General features: G+C 44.6%; 1 protein-coding gene across 1 annotated transcript in view; it reads right to left on the bottom strand.

The window, feature by feature from the left end:
* Positions 1-22,672, bottom strand: part of LOC147007565 (uncharacterized) — a 32,972-nt gene that overhangs the window by 2,399 nt on the left and 7,901 nt on the right. The window contains exons 2-5 of the mRNA XM_085866888.1: positions 5,299-5,382; positions 1,632-1,653; positions 684-737; positions 137-180 (exon numbers count right to left, since the gene is read on the bottom strand). Coding sequence (XP_085723014.1) covers positions 137-180; positions 684-737; positions 1,632-1,653; positions 5,299-5,382 — 204 coding nt within the window. The remainder of the gene's footprint in view (positions 1-136; positions 181-683; positions 738-1,631; positions 1,654-5,298; positions 5,383-22,672) is intronic.

Consider the following 22,672-nt stretch of genomic DNA (forward strand, 5'->3'; position numbering starts at 1 on the left):
CACACCAAATTATGCATAGTATGATTACTATTATCATCAGATTATGAGAGAACATTATGTATGAGTAGAGTGTGCATAATTCATGATGAAGACCTGTGTATTTCATTGTTTTATGCAAAACGATGGAATAACTTACTTTGGAATATTTAATGTCTCCTTCAAACAGATTCAGATTCAGCACTGTGCAAAAGGGATGGAAAGTAAAATCAGATCAACAATGACATCGAATCTGCTGAAGATTTCAGTCATTATCTTTCTTTCAAATTCAAACACCTTTGTAAGACTTTACTTCTTGATACGCTCACATACCGACCTGATTTTCCTAAACGTGATTGTTCATACTTCTCCAACCCCCTGAACAATTTATTCTTAACACAAAGAGCTCTGATATTTGCAATATTTTTGATAAAATATGAATTGCTTAAAACTAATCACAGGAGCAGCTTAAAACTAATCACAGGAAAAATGCCATTTTCAGGTCATTTCCAAAAAGGTCTTTTTTAAAGAATAATAGGTGTACAATTTCTATTAAGCAGGATAAAACGATGTTCCACATTCCAATACTCAATCAAATGCATGCTTGTGGTTTAAACAGCAGTCTTCAGTATTTTTGCCCAATGTTTAATTTATTACCTGAATAAAAAACCTGTGGGAGTTTCTCCATGTTCTGGCGTCATCCTTACCTTCGTTTATTTCAAATAGGTCTCGATCCTCAATGGCAAAAACATCCCTTTCTGCTGGAAAGGCACAAAATACATTTTGTTGTTTTATTTCCAGTTTGGTGATCTGTTGAGTAAAACATGTTGGAAATTCCAAAACCAGTCAAACGTGAATATGGTTAGGTACATCAATATTCCCACCCTGACTACCAACTATCATTTTGCTATTTCAGAAGCAAAGGTTCAGATTAGACATTAATCCGGGTACTTGACTATGATGTTTTGTTCTTCTGGTAGAAGCTAAAGATCCCTCAATGTTTTTGATAAATAGTCCATGAGATATCCCTGGCAAATGGAACAAATTACAAATGTCTGACCTGCATGACTATCCCATGGGAAGTCAACAGACACCACCTGCTGAAGTCCTTGTTGTGAGACAGCCTGAACCTAATCTCAGGACGACGATCAAACAGAACAGTTTATATTATATGATTATATTCTATGATCAAAGGAAGACGATCAAACAGAACAGAAGCAAAGCAAAGTTCCTGATGAAGTGCCCCTGTAGATTTTGGCAATAATTCAGACAGGGTACCAACACATAAAGGCCTACTCTTTTCAAAGGGCACTTTGGCATCCTTTCCTTCTCTTCGTGAAATATATCAGACAGGACAACAGCCTAAATGTTGCCTCTGAAGATAGGCATGCTCAATGTCTTGCCTGCAAAGTATCTGAGGATGATAGTTCATAGCTATCCTTGGAATAAAGCCCAGATGAAAGAGCTCAAAGGTGAGTCGACATCCTCTCACCTTTCCTGTTAGCCATATGCTAACTAAAGTTACTCCTATAAAAGTTTAATTCAGTTTAATAACATGGCAATTGTATATAAAATTCACCCCTTCAAAAGATTCCACCACCACAAAATAACACAAAACAATCAACGTTTGTATGGAATTCAAATTCAGTCTTTACCTGTTGTTGAGTGATCTATGGGCTGCAAAACAAAACATTTGCACAAAACAGTGTGAGTGACGCATTCCTTCCTTTTTCTGCTGTATTCTTGCATAACAACCTTGCTTATAAAATGGTTCTAAGTAAATATTCTTGTTCGCTGAAATATTCGGGTTCATCTTAACAAAGTTCGGCTGCGTGTTCACGTGCACAGGACAGGTAACTATTCTTCGGGAGAAACGTTTCCAAGAACATGTTTGCTTATGTTGACAAAGACAAAACTAGAACGGCATTCAGTGGAGAGGATATCTCCACCAGGATGAACAGTTTACGTTTTGTATCCCACTGACAGGCTTGATCTGAATCAGAACCTGAACCAAAATCGAATTGGCTTGTTCTTGTTCACTAACTAACTCATCCACCTAGTTTTGTCACAACTCAATAACTTTTTGGATATCATACTACACTGTATGGTATATCACTTTTGGCCCCATCTCTCAATTGTGAAGAATCATCGAAAAAATTCTGATCTTGAGCAAAAAATACGTGTTGTTGTTCTTGGCCGGTCACCATCTACACACACAAAAAAATTCAGAACGATAGCTTTAAAACTGTGCACAAAAATCGTGTGACAAACAGACGAAAAGACACGACAGACCAACATCCTTGGTAAAATATTTTTTGCGAAGTAACAGACAGACAGAGGTGAAAACATAACCTCTGTCCACCTTCGGTGGCAGAGCTAATGAACAGAATTCATGGAAAAAGTTCTCAAATGGGCACATTGCCATGTTTGTATTCAGCCAAGGATTGAGGCAAAAACTGGAACGGGCTTTCTCTCAAACCAACCACTGCTGTGAAACTATATCTTATGATTCCTGATCCTCTTTACAATCTATGATAAAATATTACCTGTGAAATCATTGTTTTTATAATTATTTAGCTTTTTGACATCTTGTTTATAACTCTTCATTGTTTATCCATCATTATTGGTTCATGAAAAAATATTTTCACGAGAAATATAATTGTATCACGAAAAAATATTTTCACGAAAAATATAAATTTGTTCAATGAAAAAACATCTTCACCAAAAATATATAAGTGACCACTATATTCGTTATTGTTGTGTGTCTGTCTGTCTGTCTGTCTGTCTGTCTGTCCCGAGCATAGCTCTGTGGGTTTTGATCCGATCCTGATGAAATTTTGGTGGGAGGTTTATATCATAGTCTAATAGTGTTTTCCTGAAAATGGGCGTGGTGCGCCCATTATGGGCGGAGCCACGCCCAAAAAACGTGTTTTTAGGGGGTCGCCGATTTCAATTTGCATCTTCTCCTCGGGGGTTTGTCGGATTTGGCAGGGGTTTCGGTATTTGGTTAGCCCAATGGCACCTGCATAGCCCCATGGAGCTCGATTTTTCATTTTAGACCCAAGGTCAAGGTCACAAGGTCAAGGTCACAAGGTCATGAACTGAGAAAATTTCGAATTTTGACATAAAAATCAGACGACCGCCCAAACTTTGAGAGCTCGGATGACAAGATTTTTTATGCATAATCATGAGGTCATTCCCCACCTAAAGTCTTCAAACCATTTTTCTCTATCTCGAACACCTTGCCCATGGCGCCCCCTTCAAGTTTGTTTTTACGCTGATTTCATCAAAGTATGGATAATCCGAGGAGTGTGAAATGCCATGTAGCCTATATGACGTTATATTGTTCCTGGAATGTTCCAGAGGAAGTTTTTCACCAAAGGTCATAATCCTTGACCTTTGACCTTTAAAGTTCACAAAGGTCAAATTTTCAAAGTTGTTGAACGAAACCGGGTTTTCGACCTTCTTCGACGAACTAACTCCATTAAGCTATAGCACGTATCCTGTTTCCTTATTTTAATGTCCACAACATTGTTTTGGGACCTTTAAAGGTTATGCAAAGGTCAAATTTTGAAAGTTGTTGAACGAAACCGGGTTTTCGACATTTTGCAGCTAATAACCTGCCACTCGTACCACATCATGTTGATCATTTCTATAACTTGGTCAAATATTATCACAATGTCTTATCCTTGACTTCTGAAACAATCTACATCGTCAAATACCGCTCGTGAACCATCGTCGCCTTCAGACTTGTATATATTAATGTCTTGTTTATTGAAGTGGTTAAAATAAAAATCTTACATCAAAACTATACATTTATAACTTTATCAACTACAGTATAATCACAACACATCAGGTCTGTGCAGGGCAAGGGTGTACAATTTGTTGGGTTAAATCACACCTGCGTCGGGTGAAGGTATACATAACTCTCTCAAAACTAAACATAAACATATGAAGGGTGCACATGGAAAATGGAGAACAAGAAAACTTAAAAAGAAGATCATTTCTGATTGAATAGCAAAAATTTATCACCAAAGCTTGTGTGATGCAAAGCAAACACAGGTGAAACAGTAGACGCTCCATGACAGGGTCATTAATAACCGAAGTATATTTACATGCATGGTTAAATAGGCAATAGTTGCGTGACAAGTTTGTGTGTCGTATCATAGTTGATATGCAAATCCTTGGGTTACCTGAAGGAATTTGGGTGTAATATTTGATATGCAAACCCACAGGTTACATCAGGAGGACATTTTTGTGCAATAGTTGATTTGCAAATACTTCAAAAACTAATTCATTAAAATGTTTGAGAATGGCATCGTGTAAAAATAAAAACAAGTGCAGCTTTTAGCAGTTTAAATATACTCTGCTTTTCAACTCCTTCAAATATTTTCAAGTTTTTAACAACCTCAATATATTACACGATTGTTGTTGATGAAAAAACAAATCTCAAACATTATCATTCCACAAAATTTTGTTTGACAGCTCAAAGGCAAGTATGTATAACGAGGCGTCTCAGTTATACCTGCCTGCTGATGTCTTATTTTTTATTAATTCCTCTCAATGTATGATGTATACACAATGGATAAGCTAAATTTGTTTATCCATGCCATTAAGGCAGTAGTCAAGGTTGACTCATCACTGAGCATGTGATTTCACAATGAGGTGTGTTTCGAAAGCACAACGATGATTAATGAAAATATTGTGTGTCACGCCATATTTAGGGATGTGATGCAATCTTCTGATAAATGTAATTAAGCCCCGACCCTGATACGATCTTTTGCCTGTTGTGGGGATTGTTTCTACAATTAATGTCCCCAATTCTAAATGGTACCCCCAGAGTTTCTTAGACCATAGGAGTACTAAAGGACCATTTTGGGGTTTTTTCTTTCCTTTCATTTTTTTTCCTGCCAATTTCTGAGATGTTTCTCAGTGCTGGCTGGGACTATTGAAATTAAATCTTACATCAATAATGGGATTAAAATGTATGAGGAATCAACAATATTTTTTGACCTTAACCAAATTTTAAGGTCATTACCTTATTATAGACATTTTAACATTGTTCACCATAACTCAACTGACGTTTGTCTGAGCAGAACAAAATTGCCCTCTCCAGATAGCCTAGAATAAGTCAGATTTACACTTAATTTAAATCATACCCCTCCAAGTTAAAGGTCAAGGTCAAATTGTGGGCTGAAAAAAACAAAACACGTGTTTTTATCACTCATTTTGCCAATGGGAAATATTAGACTGCTTGGTTTTCCAAGATAGTCTGAGAACACACAGGTTTTTAATTAGACTCTCACAAACAAAAGGTTTGACCTGTCTTGAGGATAGATGATGATGGTCTGATGGAACAATGTGGATTCTTGCGTGCCCCCAGGTCCTCTCAAGGGGTCCTAGCGCCTTGAAAAGGGGCACCAAAATCAGTCTTAGTTGGAGTTTCGCACACAAGGACATAATTATCACCACATGATATATCTTGGCATCCTGTTCAAAAATATGTCATACGAACATATCACTATAAACTGAAGGGGTTCAAGAATAGCTCAAATTTGCATTCCAATTCGACCTTCGAGTCCAAGCATGAAATTAAAGGCAAAATATTGTTACGGTTGTGGAAATTCACAGAGCACCATACAGGTCCTTTAGATCAGTTATGTCAATAAGTCTGTGTTCAGATAGATTTCCCCACCGTCGTCTTGTGGAATAATTCGTGTAACAGGGCTGTGATCTTTAAGGTAGTGTTTTTCTTTTGCTATCTTTATTTTGGACCAACCGCATTTCAACCACCACAACCACCTTCTCCACAACAACCACCTTCACCACAATGACATCTCCTCGCCATCTCAACAACAAACAACATCGCCTCACCTTCATCTTCACGAACGCCGCCATCTTGTTACCGGCAACAGCGTCCTGAACGAACAACATCTCTGCCACCAGACGCGGGGACTCCTTCGTTGGGGCGAGGGTCGATGATTTCACCCACGTCCGCTCTCGCCGAGCTTCGCGACAATTCGGATCAAAAGATAAAAAGGGGTGGAGCCAGCGGGGGTCAGAGGTGAGAGATCGGATATCAAAACCTCGCCTCACGGATCCGATATAAGGGCGCGCAGAGATGCCAAGTGCGCAGTTGTGTGGAGTCGCGTTGGGAGCTGGATCAGTCTGGAGTTTACAGTCGGTGAGGAGCTGGAGAGAGCGGAGGAGACTGGAGCTAGGAGCGTGGCCTGCTGTGCCGTGCCGTGCCGAACAGTGGGTCACTGGAGAGGCCGAAGAGGAGTCACTAACCAGCGGCATAACGGTCCGAGGTGAATGGGCCCCGGGACAGTCCAAACGACGCTGAGGAACGGGTGGGCTCTTAAGAGAGCATCAACTCTGAAAGAGCAAAGGCCCGTTCGTTCCTCTGAGGCGTTGTCGACTCGGCCCGATCGACCGGGCAGCATGACGAGGCCTGGCCGAGCCGTGGTCACGCCAGCTGCCGTGTGGACAGGACGTCGAGGAGCGCCCAGAGAGACGCCACGAAGGCGACAGGTAACCAGCATGGCCTCTCGGAGCTCCTGCGGTCTTCACAGCTCCGTGAACTATTAAAGGCCCACGAGGCCCAGTTCTTGCCCTTTTCTTTCCGGGGTTTTCTTTGAATGAATGTTGTGGCGCCGAGTCCGTTAAGTAGAACCTGTGTAAGTGCATGTGTGTACATAATAAATAGACGGTTATACTTCTTTATCTTGCTCGTGTTTTGTCCCATACGTGCATTGGTTGCATACATGACTGCATGATTGCATACGTACATTGGTTGCATACATGACTGCATGACTGCTTACGTGCCATGTGTAAATAAATGTGCCTGTCTCAATGTTGACCTGTTCGTTGTGTCCTCTTCCCTTAATTGAGCTGCCGTATTGCGTTCGGAATATAGCTGGTTGTTAATAACCGATAAGAGAATCGGATCCGGCGGGGCTTGGTGATATACACCGCTTGGCAAATCGCAAACAGAGCGAGCTGCTTTGCGGCTCGTTTCCAAGCAGGTCCTGTCGAGGTGTAAATCCCCGGCATTTCTGTCTGCGCGCATAATTAGGTAAATCGACAATTCGGCGATTGGACCCTGTCGCGCACGAACAGAATAGCCGGCTGATTTCGGTGTGATTAAAGATACACCCGAAGCTGGAATTCGGCGTTGATCCGAAAGCTGCGACTAGGTTTGCCACATCCGGTGGGCGTGTGGCCGCGATTAGCTAAAAGTGGCCGCTTGCACGCCGGTGGGGCGAAAAACAACAACAATATCATCCGATGCCATACCAGTCAGAATTGACAACGTAAAAACGATTTCACTTCCACCAAAAATATTTAAGAAGCCCTTCTTGCTAATCAAATATCTAAGTATTCCGACAAACTTTACAGGCCATCGCAACTGATTTCAGCCAATGAAGCATTGATATTCTCATGAAAGGGGGACACTGAGGAGAGGGACCTGGATGTGTTGTTATTGAGAAGGAGTCCTCAACTGAGTTGCAAGGAAATAACTTGTCAATGTGTGAATCCTCACGTTCTCTAATCTTAATGTGTTGTGAAGAAGTTCTCAGCTCAGTAAGACTATGACTGGCAAGCAATGTGTGAATTTTCACACGCTCAGATGTCACCCAACTTTTTGTTTATATTACGCTTTTCCTGCCACATGTATAACTTTATTTATTAACTTTACCACCTTCCTAGGGAATAAATCGCTACGTTTCTAGTTTCTCATCAGTCTCTATAGGCCTACTGTATATCGGGGTGGGAACAGTCATGCAGATTTTTGTGATGAGGGATAACACCCGTGACGACATGTTCAACATCTCTTCATAGGTCGGTCTTACCGATGAGCCAGAGTACTGAGCTCCATTTGAGATTACTTTTCCTGCACTCCGATAATTTTCCCTGATGGACAAACACCATGACGAAACAAGTGAGTAAAGTTTCATCCGTATCGTCATCACATTTGCTTACTGCTCCATGAGGATGTCATGAATACGCCCACTTAATCCATACCATTGTTAATCGAGCGAAATGATCATCGACACAAAAATTAATTCGTAACATATATTGTCATAACTTGATCCCGACTTGCTGGGGTATCGTAATCGAAAGGTACGTGTTCTCAAGACGAAACGCTGACATGTCAACTCGAGCAAGAGTCACCATCACGTTCAACAACTGTCACATTACATCCTGCTGCATCAGACGACAATAATGAACAATAATCTGATCCGGTATCAGTTTGGCCTGATCACACGAAATTGGACAACGCAGGATTTGAAAGTTCCCAAACCACCTCTGGAAATTCCCCAATACCATCCGGGCAACCAGAATCGGCAATGATGTACCTCGATCAAAGCATGGATGACGTCACTTGGGCATCCAACATTTCAGCCCCACAATCGGAACATCCTCTTGAGTAGAAATATTCATTGAAGTCAGTCTCTCCACCTCTCATTCAATATTGTATTCAGTGGATGGTATTCCTTTCATCTGTATAACCTATATTTTATGTGGCATCAAAACAGTATGCCTGGTGTTGGCTGAATGGTTAGGGTGGTGGGCTTGGGATGCGAGGATCCGAAGTTCACATCCCACTCAGCTGTTGAATTAATACCAGATGGGGTTGACTCTGCTTGTCATCCTTCCGAGGTCAGCAAAATGAGTGCCAGCTTGCTAGTTTCCTGTGTCAGAGTGGCGACCCGTCCATTTTGTGCCCAATAGCCAAGGAGACTGCATAGGCAGCAACAATGCTCTGCACAGAGGATGGTCCTGAAGGATGGATTTCACATGCATAGCTTGGCGTTGGTTTTGTGGTTAGGGTGGTGGCTTGGGGTCCGAGGGTCCTGAGTTCGAGCCCTGTTTGCCGCTGAATTAACATCAGGAATTAACATCAGGGTTAACTCAGCCTGTCATCCTTCTGAGGTCGGTGAAATGAGTACCAGCGTACTGGTAGAGAGGCACAGCATCAGTGGCGTAGCTGTGCTCTAGGAAATGGTCGAAGTGGCAACCTGTCCAAGATTGTGCCATATAGCCAAGGAAAAACTGATTGGCAGTTCCAATGCTCTGTTCAAGAGAATGGGTATGAGAGACACAAGAGAGATTTGATATGCAAATCCACAGGTTACATGAGGAGGACATTTGTGTGCAATAGTTGATTTGCAAATACTTCACCTCATTGATAAAATTGTTTGAGAATGGCATCGTGTAAAAATAGAAACAAGTGCAGCTTTTAGCAGTTTAAAATAAACTCGGCTTTTCAACTCCTTCATATAATTTCAAGTTTTAACCACCTCTGAATATAACACTATTGTTGTTGATAAAAAGGAACAAAATCTCAAACATTATCATTCCACAAATTTTGTTTGACAGCTCAAAGGCAAGTACGCATAACTCGAGGCGTCTCGGCTAAATACCTGCCTGCTCAAGTCATCTTTTATATTATTTCCGAGTTTGTGGTTTCGTGTCGCGCTATCTTCGACTTTGTTCTGCACTCGAGTAACGTGATATTCGGCTTACATTATCTCAAAGACCATATGAGGTGCATGGTACAAAAAAAGTAAATAAAATGGTTCTGAAACAGTGAAATCGTATTCCACTTACTGCATGAAAGTAAAATTACTACTGATACTCTGCATCAGTTCCTTTCTCAAACACACCTACCCCAACATGTCACGCAGAGCGCGGTATTATAATGTAATAATAATATAATGTAATAATAATAATATTATATGTAATAATAATATTATTATTAATCCTCTCAATGTGTAATGTATATACAATGGATGAGCTTCATTTGTTTATCCATGCCATTAAGGTCGTGGTCAAGGTTGACTCATCACTGAGCATTTGATTTCACAATTTGGTGTGTTTCGAAAGTACGATGATGATTAATGAATATATTTTGTGTGTCACACCATATTTATGGATGTGATGCAATCTTATGAAAAACGTAATTAAGCCCATCCTCTATAAGATAGAGTTGGTTTCTACATTTAGTTCCCCCCATTCTTAATGGTACCCCAGAGTTTCTTGGGATTTTTTTTTAACTTTACAATGTTTTTTTTGTGCCAATTTTGGATCTGCATCTCAGAGCTGGCAGGGACTTTTGAAATTAAATGTTACATCAATAATGGGATTCACATGTATGAGGGGTCGAAATATATATATATTTTTTCCTTAACCTAAATTTAAGGTCATTACCTTATTCTAGACATTTTAACATTTTTCACCATAACTCGACTAAGGTTTGGCCGATCAGAATGAAATTGCCCTCTCCAGATAGCCTGGAGCAAGGCACATTTATGATGTACCCCTCCAGGTTAAAGGTCAAGGTCAAATGGTGGTCTGAAAAAAAAAAAAACTTTTTTGTCATTGCTCAATTTTGCCAATGGGAAATCTCAAAGACTGCTCGGCTTTTCAAGATGTTCTTGCATGTTCACAGTGGAACTACACTGAAGTTGTGCACCTGATATTTGATTAGAACCCTTGATCTACTTTTTCAGATTGTGACCTGATTAACAAAAAAAACACCTTTTGATCATAACTTAGATAATTTTCATCCAGTTTTCATGATTTTGAGTTTTATTGATGGCTTTTAGATGGGGACACATTTTCTAAATTTACACTCAATCCATGAATACTGAAGATCAAGATCATGAGGTGGTCTGAAATAAAATAAAAAAATGACCGTTTTTACAGCCATTTTTCCCTGCTGTGCAGGGGTTTGGCTTTTTCTTGAGGCAATGTTTTATGGCCGGATGCCCTTCCTGACGCCAACCCTGGTCGCCTCTTACGACACACAGGGATATGGTACACCTATTCTAACCGGGCATACACCGGGACCAGTACACTGGCACTCATTTCGCCGACCTCGGAAGGATGACAGGCTGAGTCAACCCCCTGGTGTTAATTCAGCAGCCAACGGGGCTTGAACTCAGGACCCTTGGATCCCAAGCCGCCACCCTAACCACTAAGCCAACACCAGGCTTAGGTGGTCTGAAATAATAAAAAAAATTGCCATCATTTGGTTGTGGACCCCAGGAAAGCTTACCTTTGGTGATATTGCTTTGTGGTCGCAGATATTAAATACTAGCAGGACCCACGGAAATCCCACATAATGTAAAACGTGACTTCAACTCAACTCTCCCCCCCCACCCCCCCCTCCACTTATGCCTGGTGTTGGCTTAATGGTTGGGGTGGCAGGCTTTGGATCCTAGAGTCCTGAGTTCAAATCCCGCTTTGCTGTTGAATTAATACCAAGTGGGGTAAACTCGGCCTGTCATCCTTCCGAGTTCGAAAAAATGAGTGCCAGCATTCTGGTATACTGTGTCGGAGTGGCGACCCATCCAGGATTGTACCCAATAGCCAAGGAGACTGCTTAACCCTGCGTTAGTCCCATGGAGTGTTTTGGCACCCCACATTTTTTGTGTGCATTTTTTGTGTGGCATTCGAGCATTGGGGTGTGTAAACACCCCACCAGACTAACTATGTTTGAATGACACAGCAGAATAACGCAGGGTTAAGCAGCACCAACGCTCTGCACAGAGTGTGGTCTCAATCTCCTCTCCCCTACCCCCTCCCAATCCCAAATTCTCGCCCTCCCAACCCGAAGGCATCAACCCCTCTCCACTTAAAGCCCTCAACCCCCCTCCCCCACCCCCACCCATCAAGGTCACCTGTTCAACTAACAATTATATGAGATGTGAGGAAAAAGATATGTGACCATGAGCAGGTCAGGAAAAGATATGGGAGAATAAACAACTCAAAATCAATTATCTTCTTCCTGATGTGTATATAGACACATCGTTAGAGGTAAATAATTACCTCGGACAAAGATTTTTTAATAATGACATGCATTAAAGCCTTGCTTGAGAGAATGCCACTGTAATGAATTTGCACAATTTAACAGATTACGATCCTTTTATATGCCCACAAAATGCACACACGGCTTTATAACCATGCCATCAGACCGAGATGGTGACAAAATGTCGGGCTAAAATGGAAAAAGTTTGCACACCAAAAAATGACAGTCACATAGTTATGTGAGCTGTGTACTAGCCCATCACCAGGGTGGGTGCATGGGGTGTGAACACACCCCACTTTTGCCTGTGTTTAAAAAAAAAAATTAAATCCCCTGTCACACTTTCCATTGTGTTGCAGAAGAATTCCATATCACAGCGTTTTCAACCGATATGGTGACTACAAATAATCATTCTGCTGGATGAATTGAGAAAAAGGCATTACACAAATGTTAATTCATGCAGGGCAAATATTAATCATATTAGAAGATTGTTCAGCACAACACATGGCTTTGATCACGAAAAACCATATTTGGATTGAACGACATACAGTCGACATCATTCTCAACCTTTTCATGTCAGACTCATCTCTATTTGATCTTGTCTAGTTTTCTGTTAGATTTTACTCTTAATAAGGTGTGCTGAGGATTACATGCAAGTATAATCAGGATATTTGTGAAATTTTAGCTTGAATATTGTGTTTAATACTGTTGTGGTTACCAAATTCGCAAACCACCATTCAGGTCCCTTAGGTGAGGTATCTCGGTAAGTGCATGTGTAGTTAGGCCCAAACTCGTTGTCTAGTGGGAATACATGTCATTTATGCGAGCTGCGACTCTTCAGGATAGCCGTTTTTCTTTTACTATCTTTATTTTGGACCAACCGCCATGATCACAACCACAACATCAACCACCAACCACAACGCCGCTTCACCACAACCGCCACGACCTTCCCGTCACACCTCGCAACCGTAGCATCGCCACCGTTCTTGCCCCGCTGTGGGTACCGGTGTTGGATTCGTGCAGAGCGCGCGTCGAACAGCGTGTACAAAATCACGGATTTTGTGCTTCAAAAACGGATCAAAAACGACACACGCCCACTTTTTGCCGTCCAATCGGTGAGCGAGGGGCGATTTGGCCCCGCCTCCAGAACGATCGATATATGCAAATTTGTGGATCAAAAAGCCTTCACGCCCACTTTTTCTCGGGCCAATGGGGAGCGAGGTGAAAGGTCGAAGGGAGGGGGTCCAAGGCGAAGCTACGGGGGGGATAAAAGGACGGTGTTCGTCAGTCAGCAGAACGAGGAGTCGGAACGGAAGAGAAGAGTGTGGAAGTCTGGAGCCCGAAGCCTGCAGTAGCTGGAGAAGCTGAAGAGAGTCGAACGAGGAGAGCCCAAAGAAGAGTCCAGGGTGGAGAGTCCAGAGGCTGGAGAAGCTGAAGAGAGTCGGACGAGGGGGTGCTCGCGTCGGTGCCAGGAGCTGCACGCCCGAGGGAGGCCGGCAGCGCGTCCTGGCCGAGGTGGAGACGCACACCAGGGGTAATAAAGATCCTCTATACCCCGAGCATCAACAACCCCCTCCTGTTTCCCCCCGCGCTGAGATAGTGCGACCAAGGGGGCCCCTTTTCCCATCCCCTGCCAGGCACCGTCCACGAGGCCCGCGGGTTGGGGCGCCATCGCCGCTCCGCGTCTCATCACCAGACGGGTAGGCGCGACCCGGTCTCGGCCTCAGGCCCGCCTCATTCTTGAGGGTATTTCTTTTCCTTGGTTTTGGGTATGTGTTGTCTGCGCCGTCTGTGAAGTAGAATTGTATAAGTGTTGCCGTGTGCTCGGTAGTCGGTATTAGCTCTGCATTGTTTTCGCTTTTACATTTGCTTTTTGTGTAAATGGAATTGTGGTTTCTTTTTTTTGTGTGCTTTTGGTGGAATTGTATTTGTGTGCTTCCCGTGTGCCGCGAATAAATGTGCTTTATTGTTGAACTGTTCTCCCGCTTCGCTTCGTCTTTTCCCCCATTGAATCCTCATCTTGCTTCACGTAAAGGGTTGGTAGTGGGCTGAGTACGCCCGATAATTAATCGAACCGTCGAGGTCGACGATAACACCGCTCGGTTATTCTGATAGTACGGAACGGGTCGCTTAAGTGGCCCGTGTCCAAAGTCGACCTGCGGCGAGGTGCGATCGCCCGGTCTACCCTCCGCGTGGGTACTTAGGTAGGTCGAATTCGGCGAGCAACCCCATCCCACGCGGGGGCTGATTGGCTCGATCGCGGTGAGACCGAAAGGTCCACCCGTGATTGGTTCCCGGCGTTAGTCCGAGAGGGTCACGACTGGATTGTCCGTCCGGTGGGCGACGTGCCGCGATTCGAGTTACGTGGCCGTCGCACGCCGGCTGGCGCGAAATCCGCAACAATACTTTGCTGATGGGGTGGAGGATGCAACCGGGCTGGTTGTGACACTGCTCAATACAAGTGAAGTACGGCGTGATCACATTTATTTAGCTGCGAGCAAATCCAGATTTCAAATCAGAGTAAATGCCAACTGCAGAATAAGTGTAAAATGGATGTAAGGTTTTACTTCTGAAAGGCTAAGCACTTCATGAATTCAGTGTTGTGAAACTTTCGGTACCGTGCCTTTTTGAGAGTTACCCCACAGTATTTTCAGATGTTAAAGTAAAACTTCTGCAATCGTCATACTTTAATATTTATAGATTTCCAACCGTAAAAATGAATGGGAAATCAACACCGACAATTCGACAACAACACCAGCAACAATTCAATTCAACATGGAGGATCAGAAGAAATGTAAGATCTGGCAAGGACAGAGTCTGGGGATAGAACATTATTTCTCAAAAGTATCCAGGCCGGATCCGGATTCTTCTTCAACAAAATCGAATGAATTCTTCCTTCGAACACAACCTGTCCACCAAGTTTCATCTGAATCCGTCCACAACTTTTTGAGATATTGTGTCACCAGCAAATACCACCCATCGCTTTGCTGATGGGAATACTAAAGGGAGGGGGGGCAGGGGGGTGAAAAAGAGGGGGGAGAGTGACGAGGTGGAGGGGAGAAGAGAGGGGAGGAACGAAGAGTTGCTGTTTAATGCAGAACAACCCTGGAGACATCACAAAGTTTAATTGCCTGTGAAATAAACATTGCAGAAAATCCGCAATGTTGCCTGCTTATCTGTGTACGCATCACGTGGTACATCGTTCGTAGTCCACACAAACGTTATAACTTAATTATAAAATGTCTGTTTTCACCAGATTTGGTTTGATTCCCTGTAGAGCACCTTGCGAAACCTCCGAAAATATAGATAAAGATATGGCAGACGCGATGTGTATGTGGTCCCTCTGGGGGACAGGGCTTGAGGTCAAGCAGTGATGTATTAAATCAGAGAGCTCAATGAAGCTGGTTAATTTTGGCATATTCCAAAATATTTTGTTTACTCAATATAATTCTCCATTTGAAAAAGATAAGTTTAATGCTTTGGAAATTTCACATTTTCTTGTGTATATATGGAGAAGGAGGGACATAGCCTTGTTTGCGTAAAGTAAAGAGGTATATCGGCTGAGTTGTAAGACTTCTTGTTTCTTTATATTTTTTGCTTTCAGACCAGGTCACTCTACCCTGGATATGGTGCTTCTACTCTCCCAACAATAGATGGAGGTACTCAATGCCAGACATGAAATCAGAGCTGTATCCCCAGACATATCGCATACTTTTGATATGGTCTGGCACCCTGCCTTGCTCACCAAACTCAATGATCATTTTCATCAATGATCTCTCCGACTCACTGGAAAATCCTCTTTATCTCTTTGCAGATGAATCCACCCTCTGCCGTACCATCTGTCATTCCTCAGACCGGCAAGCAGCAGCTTCTTCGCTCTCAGCGGATCTGGGTAAAATCACAAACTGGTCCAACAAGTGGAACAAGTCTTTCAATCCTAACAAATCTCACACTCTCACTATGTCTCACCGAAAGGACCTCCGCTTTCTCAACAATCTTTTCTCAAGCTTTTGGGTCTCACTATCTACCACGATCTTTCCTGGGAAAGCCACATTTCCAACCTGGCCTCCAAAGTGTCTGTAGCTGTGCCCAATAAGCTGACTCAAATGATAATTGAGGGAACACTTGTCAACGAGCGTATTATGAGAATACAGATTTGTCAGTCCTTGGGTGTCATTTCCCTGGTCTCTGTATATGCTCTGACTGAGGCGAGTGACCTCAACGTGACGGGTGTATTCCATGCCACGCCCGAGTCTGTGGTTGATCAGTGCCCGAGGCGAGATACACTTCTAGTCTTCGGGGATTTCAATGCATCGACTGGAACTGATAGGGATGGTTATGAGATGTGTGTTGGTCCCCATGGGTCTGGAACTGTCAACCTGAATAGCATTAAGTTCCTTGACTTTGCAAGAAGTCATGGAATTCGGGTGGATGGTTCATGGTTTCAGTGCACACAGGTTCATCGCTGGATCGTTGGTATTCATCGTTGGTATTCCAACTGTCAACCTGAATAGCACTAAGTTCCTTGACTTTGCAAGAAGTCATGGAATTCGGGTGGCTGGTTCATGGTTTCAGTGCACACAGGTTCATCGCTGGATCGTTGGTATTCATCGTTGGTATTCCAACGCTGGCAGTGTGGCAAAGCAGCTGCACAATGTGCTTGTTGATGGTCACTGGAGAATGATCCAGAACTGCAGGGTCTACTGGAGTGCTTAGTTCCTCAATACTGACCACCGGCTTGTTGTCGCAACTCTTAAGTTGCACCTTAAATCCGGGAGAATGGTACCATCCCAGCCTCGGCTGGATGTTGGAGAGCTCAAGGATGAGAGGGGAGCTGAGGAGTTTGCAAACAGGCTGAGTGGAGATTTGGGGGGTCTGGGTGCTTTGGGAGATTCTGAAGAGTTGTGGAGTGCCTTCAAGACCACCATCCTTGATGTTTCCAGATGTCTTGGAACTCACCATAGGGCGAAGAAGATTTTTGTCTCTCAAGGGACACTGGATAGCATTGAGCAGAGTCGCAGGGCCAGGCTGAATGGCAGAGCTGAGCTGCTCAGGGAGCTGAGGCGTAAAACTGTACGTGCACCAAGGGTGGACAAGGAGGCCTATGTGCGAGGAATCTGTGAGGGGGTAGAGCATCACCTGTGGTCAAGTGATTCTCATCCTACTTACCAGGGGATTTGCACATTGCGTTTGACCAAGCCCGTCCCTTGGTGTTCTGCAGTAAGAGCAGAAAGGATGGACACTTGACAAAGGAATCCGAAGTGAAGGCCCGCTGGGCCGGTTACTTTGAGCAATTGTACAAGGCTGATCCATCATCTGTCGAGTTGGATGTCAGGGGTGTTACAATCCCTGTTGCTGACCCTCCAATCAACTGTGGTCCACCTTCATTTGTGGAAACAGAGGCACGGTGAACCGTTTGAAATGGGGTAAAGCTCCAGGGATCTTTGGCATCCATGCTGAACTACTCAAGGCTGGTGGAAATGCTGCACGCATGTCGGTGCATGCAGTTCTGTGCTCTGCCTGGAAAACAGGCATCATCCCAACTGACTAGAAAAGGGGCCTTGTTGTCCCTCTGTGGAAAGGGAAGGGTGATTGCCAAGACTGCAACAACTACCGAGGGGTGACGCTGCTCTCAGTGCCGGGCAAGGTCTTTGCTCGGATAATTCTTGAGAGGTTTCGCCACCATCCGCTTGAGCACCAGCATCCAGAGCAGTCAGGCTTTACACCAAAGAGGTCAATGATTGACCGTATCCTTGCTCTTCGGATCCTCACCGAACGCAGATGAGAGTTTCGGAAGGGGCTGCTTGCAGCATATGTTGATCTCTGTAAAGCGTTTGATTCGGTGAATCGGGATGCCCTCTGAAGGATTCTTGGTCTTCATGCGGTGCCACCAAAACTGATCGATCTGATGTCTGAACTATACTCTGGAACTGAGAGTGCTGTGAGATGTGGTGGTAGCATCTCTGACTTATTTCCAGTTTTTACTGGAATTCATCAGGGGTGTGTACTGGCGCCACACTTTTCAGCACTTGCATGGACTGGATTCTGGGGAGGATATCAGAGAGATGAAGCTGTGGTGCATTGTTTAGGAATGTCAAGATCTCTGGCATTGATTTCGCAGATGATGCAGTCATCTTTGTGGAGACTCTCGATATCCTTTTGGAGGCCATCGAGGAGCTGAATGAGGAGTCGGAGCCGCTGGGATTACAGGTTCCCTGGGTCAAAAGTAAGATCCAGGTTTTCAATGACATCTTCGATGCTGCTGTCCTGTCTGTGCCTGTTTGTGGTGAGGATGTTAAGGTTGTGGAGAGATTCACTTACCTTGGTAGTGATATGCATGTCTCTGCTGGCTGTGAGCCAGAGGTCAACAGACGTCTGGGTCGAGCCTGGGGAGTCATGGATTCACTGGATCATGGGGTGTGGCGCTGCCGGTACCTGCGCGGGAGGATGAAAGTCCGAGTCTTCAGGTCCTTGGAGCTTCAAGTCTTGCTCTTTGGATGTGGGACTTAGACTCTGACCAGGGATCTGAGACGGAGACTTAATTCCTTTGATACCAGGTCTCTTCAGAGAATCCTTGGCTATCGCTCGTCGGACTTTGTGTCCAATGAGTGGTTGCTGAGAGAGACGCAAATGAGATTTGTTACCTGCATAGACCGTGAGTGTCAGCTGCGGTCACCGGTTGTATGGACATGTGGCTCGTTTTCCTGACACTGATCCTGCTCACCAGATTCTCTCGGCGAGGAAGTCTCATGAGTGGAGGAGGCCAATGGGCTAACCACGTGCCTCGTGGTTGCAGCAGGTTTATCAGCATCTGAAGGAGATGGGGATGGGCCAGGCATCTGCCTGGGGGATGACCAGATGGATGCCCAAGGAGTACTGGCAGAAAGTGGATGCGACACACTGCTCTGGCACATGCTCCCATACCTGACCTGACCTCTAAAGCGAGTCGCCAACTGGGAATCCTGCGTTATGCAAAGACTATCCTCAGCCCACCTGAGCTCCTGACCACAAAGCTTTCGTCTGCAGCCTGTTGGATGACTGCTCTCCCTTCCGGGCTGGTGCTCCTGCCTCTCAATTTTCTCAGCTTCACGCTCTGAAAACCAAGGCATTTCGGATCATTGGTATCTCCCGCGAAGAGGCGGAGTCTTTTGGCCTCTCACTCTCTCACTGCAGGCAGGTCAGTGGTCTTTCTGTCTTCGACCGTCTCCTCTCCGGTCTCACCCCACCCCCCCCACCCCCGCCCTGTCTGCGATTTGTCCACACCATATTTCCGCAGGGCGCTCAAGGTCCGCCAACAATCCCCATCTGGTAAAACTACCAAAATCACGAATTACTGCTCACCTTGCTGTGCGTTGTGTGTTCGCTTTCATGCGAGCCTTGACAATGTATACCAATTTTTTTAAAAATCAGATTTCACTCCAGGTTTCGACACTTACTTAGTTCGGACGACAAACCGATCATCAAAACTGAAATAATATTTCGATTATATACTTGAATTAGTCCGTGAGAGTAGATCATGGAAGATTGTATCATATATATTGTTACGAATTTTGGCCCGTCCGGCGTGCGATCGGCCACGTAACTCGAATCGCAACGCGTCGCCCACCGGAACGGACAATTCAGTCGTGACGCTCCTGGAACTACCGCCAGGAGCCAGTCACAGGTGGGGGTTTAACCTCACCACGATCGTGCCAATTGCCCACCTGCGCAGGATAGGGTTGCTCGCCAAAGTCGACCTACCTAAGTACTTGCGCGAGTGGTCGACCGGGCAATCGTACCTCACCGCAGGTCGACTTCAGACACGAACCGCTTAAGCGGCTCGTTCCGTGCTGCAGGGATAACCGAGCGGAGTTATCGTCGACCTCGACGGTTCAAATTATTTACCGGGTGTTTTAAACCCACTATCAATCCCTTACGTGATGCAAGATGGAACTTTCAACAAAGGAAAGGACGAAGCGAAACGGGAAACAGTTCAACAAGCAAGCACCTTTATTTCACACGCACGCACGTAAGGCAGTAATGCAATGTGCAACAAAATCCAAAATGCAACAAAAGCAAAAGCACTACTACCAACTATAATTATTTACAACACTTAAACAATTATACATGTCGGGACTCAGTGCCAAATCATTCATTCAAAATAAACAGGAAAGACCTCCCCATAGGCAGGGAGGTAGACGGGGTCCGTGGACCAAATGTGTGCGGAACCTGGAGGAGCGGCCAAGTCCACGAGACCGAAAAGGTCTTACCCGCGTCCTCGTGACACGATCGCTGGCAAGCCGCAATATCCGCGCAGCTGCGCCCCGACTCCGTGCCCCTGGCGTGGTCGGTGAGCTCTCTCCGGCGTGCTCCGCGCAAGCATGTTTTGGTCGGCAACACGGTTCGGGTGAGGAATGAACGGGGCCACCGGCACTATCTCAGCACGGATGGGGGGGGGGGAATTGTTGATGCTCAGGGTCGAGCGAGGGGAATGGCTGGCTGGCTTGGTCGCTTGTGAAAGCGAAGGTGGCTCAATTCCAGCGACGAGACGGCACCAACGACGAGACGAGCCCAGCGACGAGACGACACCAACGACGAGACGAGCGACCCCCACACCACAACAGCGAGTTTCACACAGACTCGCGTCTTTTATAGACCGGGGGAGGAGCCTGTATGCAGATTTTAGGATCAAAACGCGATTGGATGCGGGGCCACGCCACCCTCTGTTCAGCCATTGGTGTGGCAAAAAGGGGCGTTAGCCTCTTTTGATCCGAATTCCTTCCTGAGAGGAATTCACATCCATCGCGCTTGGAGGCGGGGCCACACCGCCCGACACTCGCCTATTGGTCGGAGGAAAAGGGGCGTGAACCTCCCCTGATCCGAATTTCTCTCCCGTAAAGGCATCCATAGCACTCGCGGCTTGCTGCGTTCGGCAGCAATCACCGAACGGCTTCGGATAGTACAACGTTTGGTGTTGAATGGTGGTGGGGTCGATGGTTGTGGAAGGAGAAAGGCGAAGGTGGTGGGGGGTTTGCTGTGGTGGTTTGGTGGTTAGCGGGCGTCGTTTGGGAATGGCGGTGAAGCGATGTTTGCGGGATGGAGTTGTGGAGGTAAAGAGGCAAAGGTGGTGGTGTTTGACTTGTTGGCGGCTTAATGGTCCAAAATAACGATAAAGAAAAATGGCTAACTCAAAGCGTCGCAGCCCAGATGAATCACACATATTCCCTCTAAACAACAGGTGTGGGCTAACCACACATGAACTTATCGATATATCTCACCTGAGGACCCTTTCTGGTGTATTGCGAATTTCCACAGCCGTAACAATATTAAATGCATGAAATCGCTCCAAACTCTGAATTTGAACACTATAGCACTTACAAAAGTGATGTACCCAGCGATTCGTAGGGATGATAAACAGGCATTCGATATGAGTGAGGAAAGTGAAAAAAAAACTTTATCATGAAAAAATAATTGTGGCCTGTTCCAAGTCAAAGCATGGCTGAGCAGGCCAAAAAACATGGCGGCTTCAGACCCCAAAGAGCGAAGTGGCCGAGAATGCGCCTGATAAAGGATATAAATAAATAAGGCCACTAACTATCTTCAAAAGCCTTGTTTTAATTAACCCGAACACCCCATTTTCACTCTTGCACTTCCTTGGAGTTCCCTTCGTATGCATGCAAAGTTTCAGGCTGCTAGGTTTTAGGGTTTTAGAGTTATGGAGGACACACACACACACACACACACACACACACACACACACACACACACACACACACACACACACACACACACACACACACACACACACACACACACACACACACACACACACACACACACACACCGTTTTGACCCGATATCTCAATGGTGAAGAATTACTTGAACTGGAAGGGTACACTTCGACATCACGACATCGCCAGATAAGCCTCTGCCCACATCATTACATCATTATACATGTCTGCCCACATCTTTTACCAAGTTTGAATAAAATCTCTGAACCCAGATTCAAAATATTAAATAATTTTGGTTGCCAGACAATGTGTTTGATTAGGTTGAAAATTAAAACATATATTCCCAATGTCTACGAGATCATAACTGTGACGTTTCACATCGATTGATGAAGCGGTTCAAGATAAATATTTTTAAAGATTTTTGTTCCATGCAATATGGCTGCCAGACCATGTGACCAATTAATTTTTCGTGAACACCATGGTATTCCCTCGACTTGAGGAAAATGTGTGTGAAGTTTCACCTCGCTCTGTCTCGCCGTTCTGGAGTAGATGATTTTTTTTAAATGTTAGGGTAAATCAAATACAGTGGGGAGAACAAGTATTTGATACACTGCCGATTTTGCACGTTTTCCCACTTACAAAGCACGTAGAGGTCTGTAATTTTTATCATAGGTACACTTCAACCGTGAAAGACGGAATCCAAAACAAAAATCCTGAAAAATCACATTGTACGATTTTTAAATAATTAATTTACATTTTATTGCATGAAATAAGTATTTGATACATCAGAAAAACAGAACTTAATATTTGGTACAGAAACCTTTGTTTGCAATTACAAAGATCAGACGTTTCTGATAGTTCTTAACCAGGTTTGCACAGACTGCAGCAGGGATTTTGGCCCACTCCTCCATGCAGATCTTCTCCAGATCCTTCAGGTTTCGGGGCTGTCGCTGGGTAACACAGACTTTCAGCTCCCTCCAAAGATTTTCTATTGGGTTCACGTCTGGAGACTGGCTAGGCCACTCTAGGACCTTGAGATGCTTCTTACGGAGCCACTCCTTAGTTGCCCTGGCTGTGTGTTTCGGGTCGTTGTCATGCTGGAAGACCCAGCCACGCCCCATCTTCAATGCTCTTGTTGAGGGAAGGAGGTTGTTGGCAAAGATCTCGC

This window comes from Eptatretus burgeri, unplaced genomic scaffold, assembly GCF_056783735.1.
Source record: "Eptatretus burgeri isolate ZD-2024b unplaced genomic scaffold, Ebu_testis_v1 Ebu_testis_scaffold_103, whole genome shotgun sequence".
Lineage (NCBI taxonomy): Eukaryota > Metazoa > Chordata > Myxini > Myxiniformes > Myxinidae > Eptatretus > Eptatretus burgeri.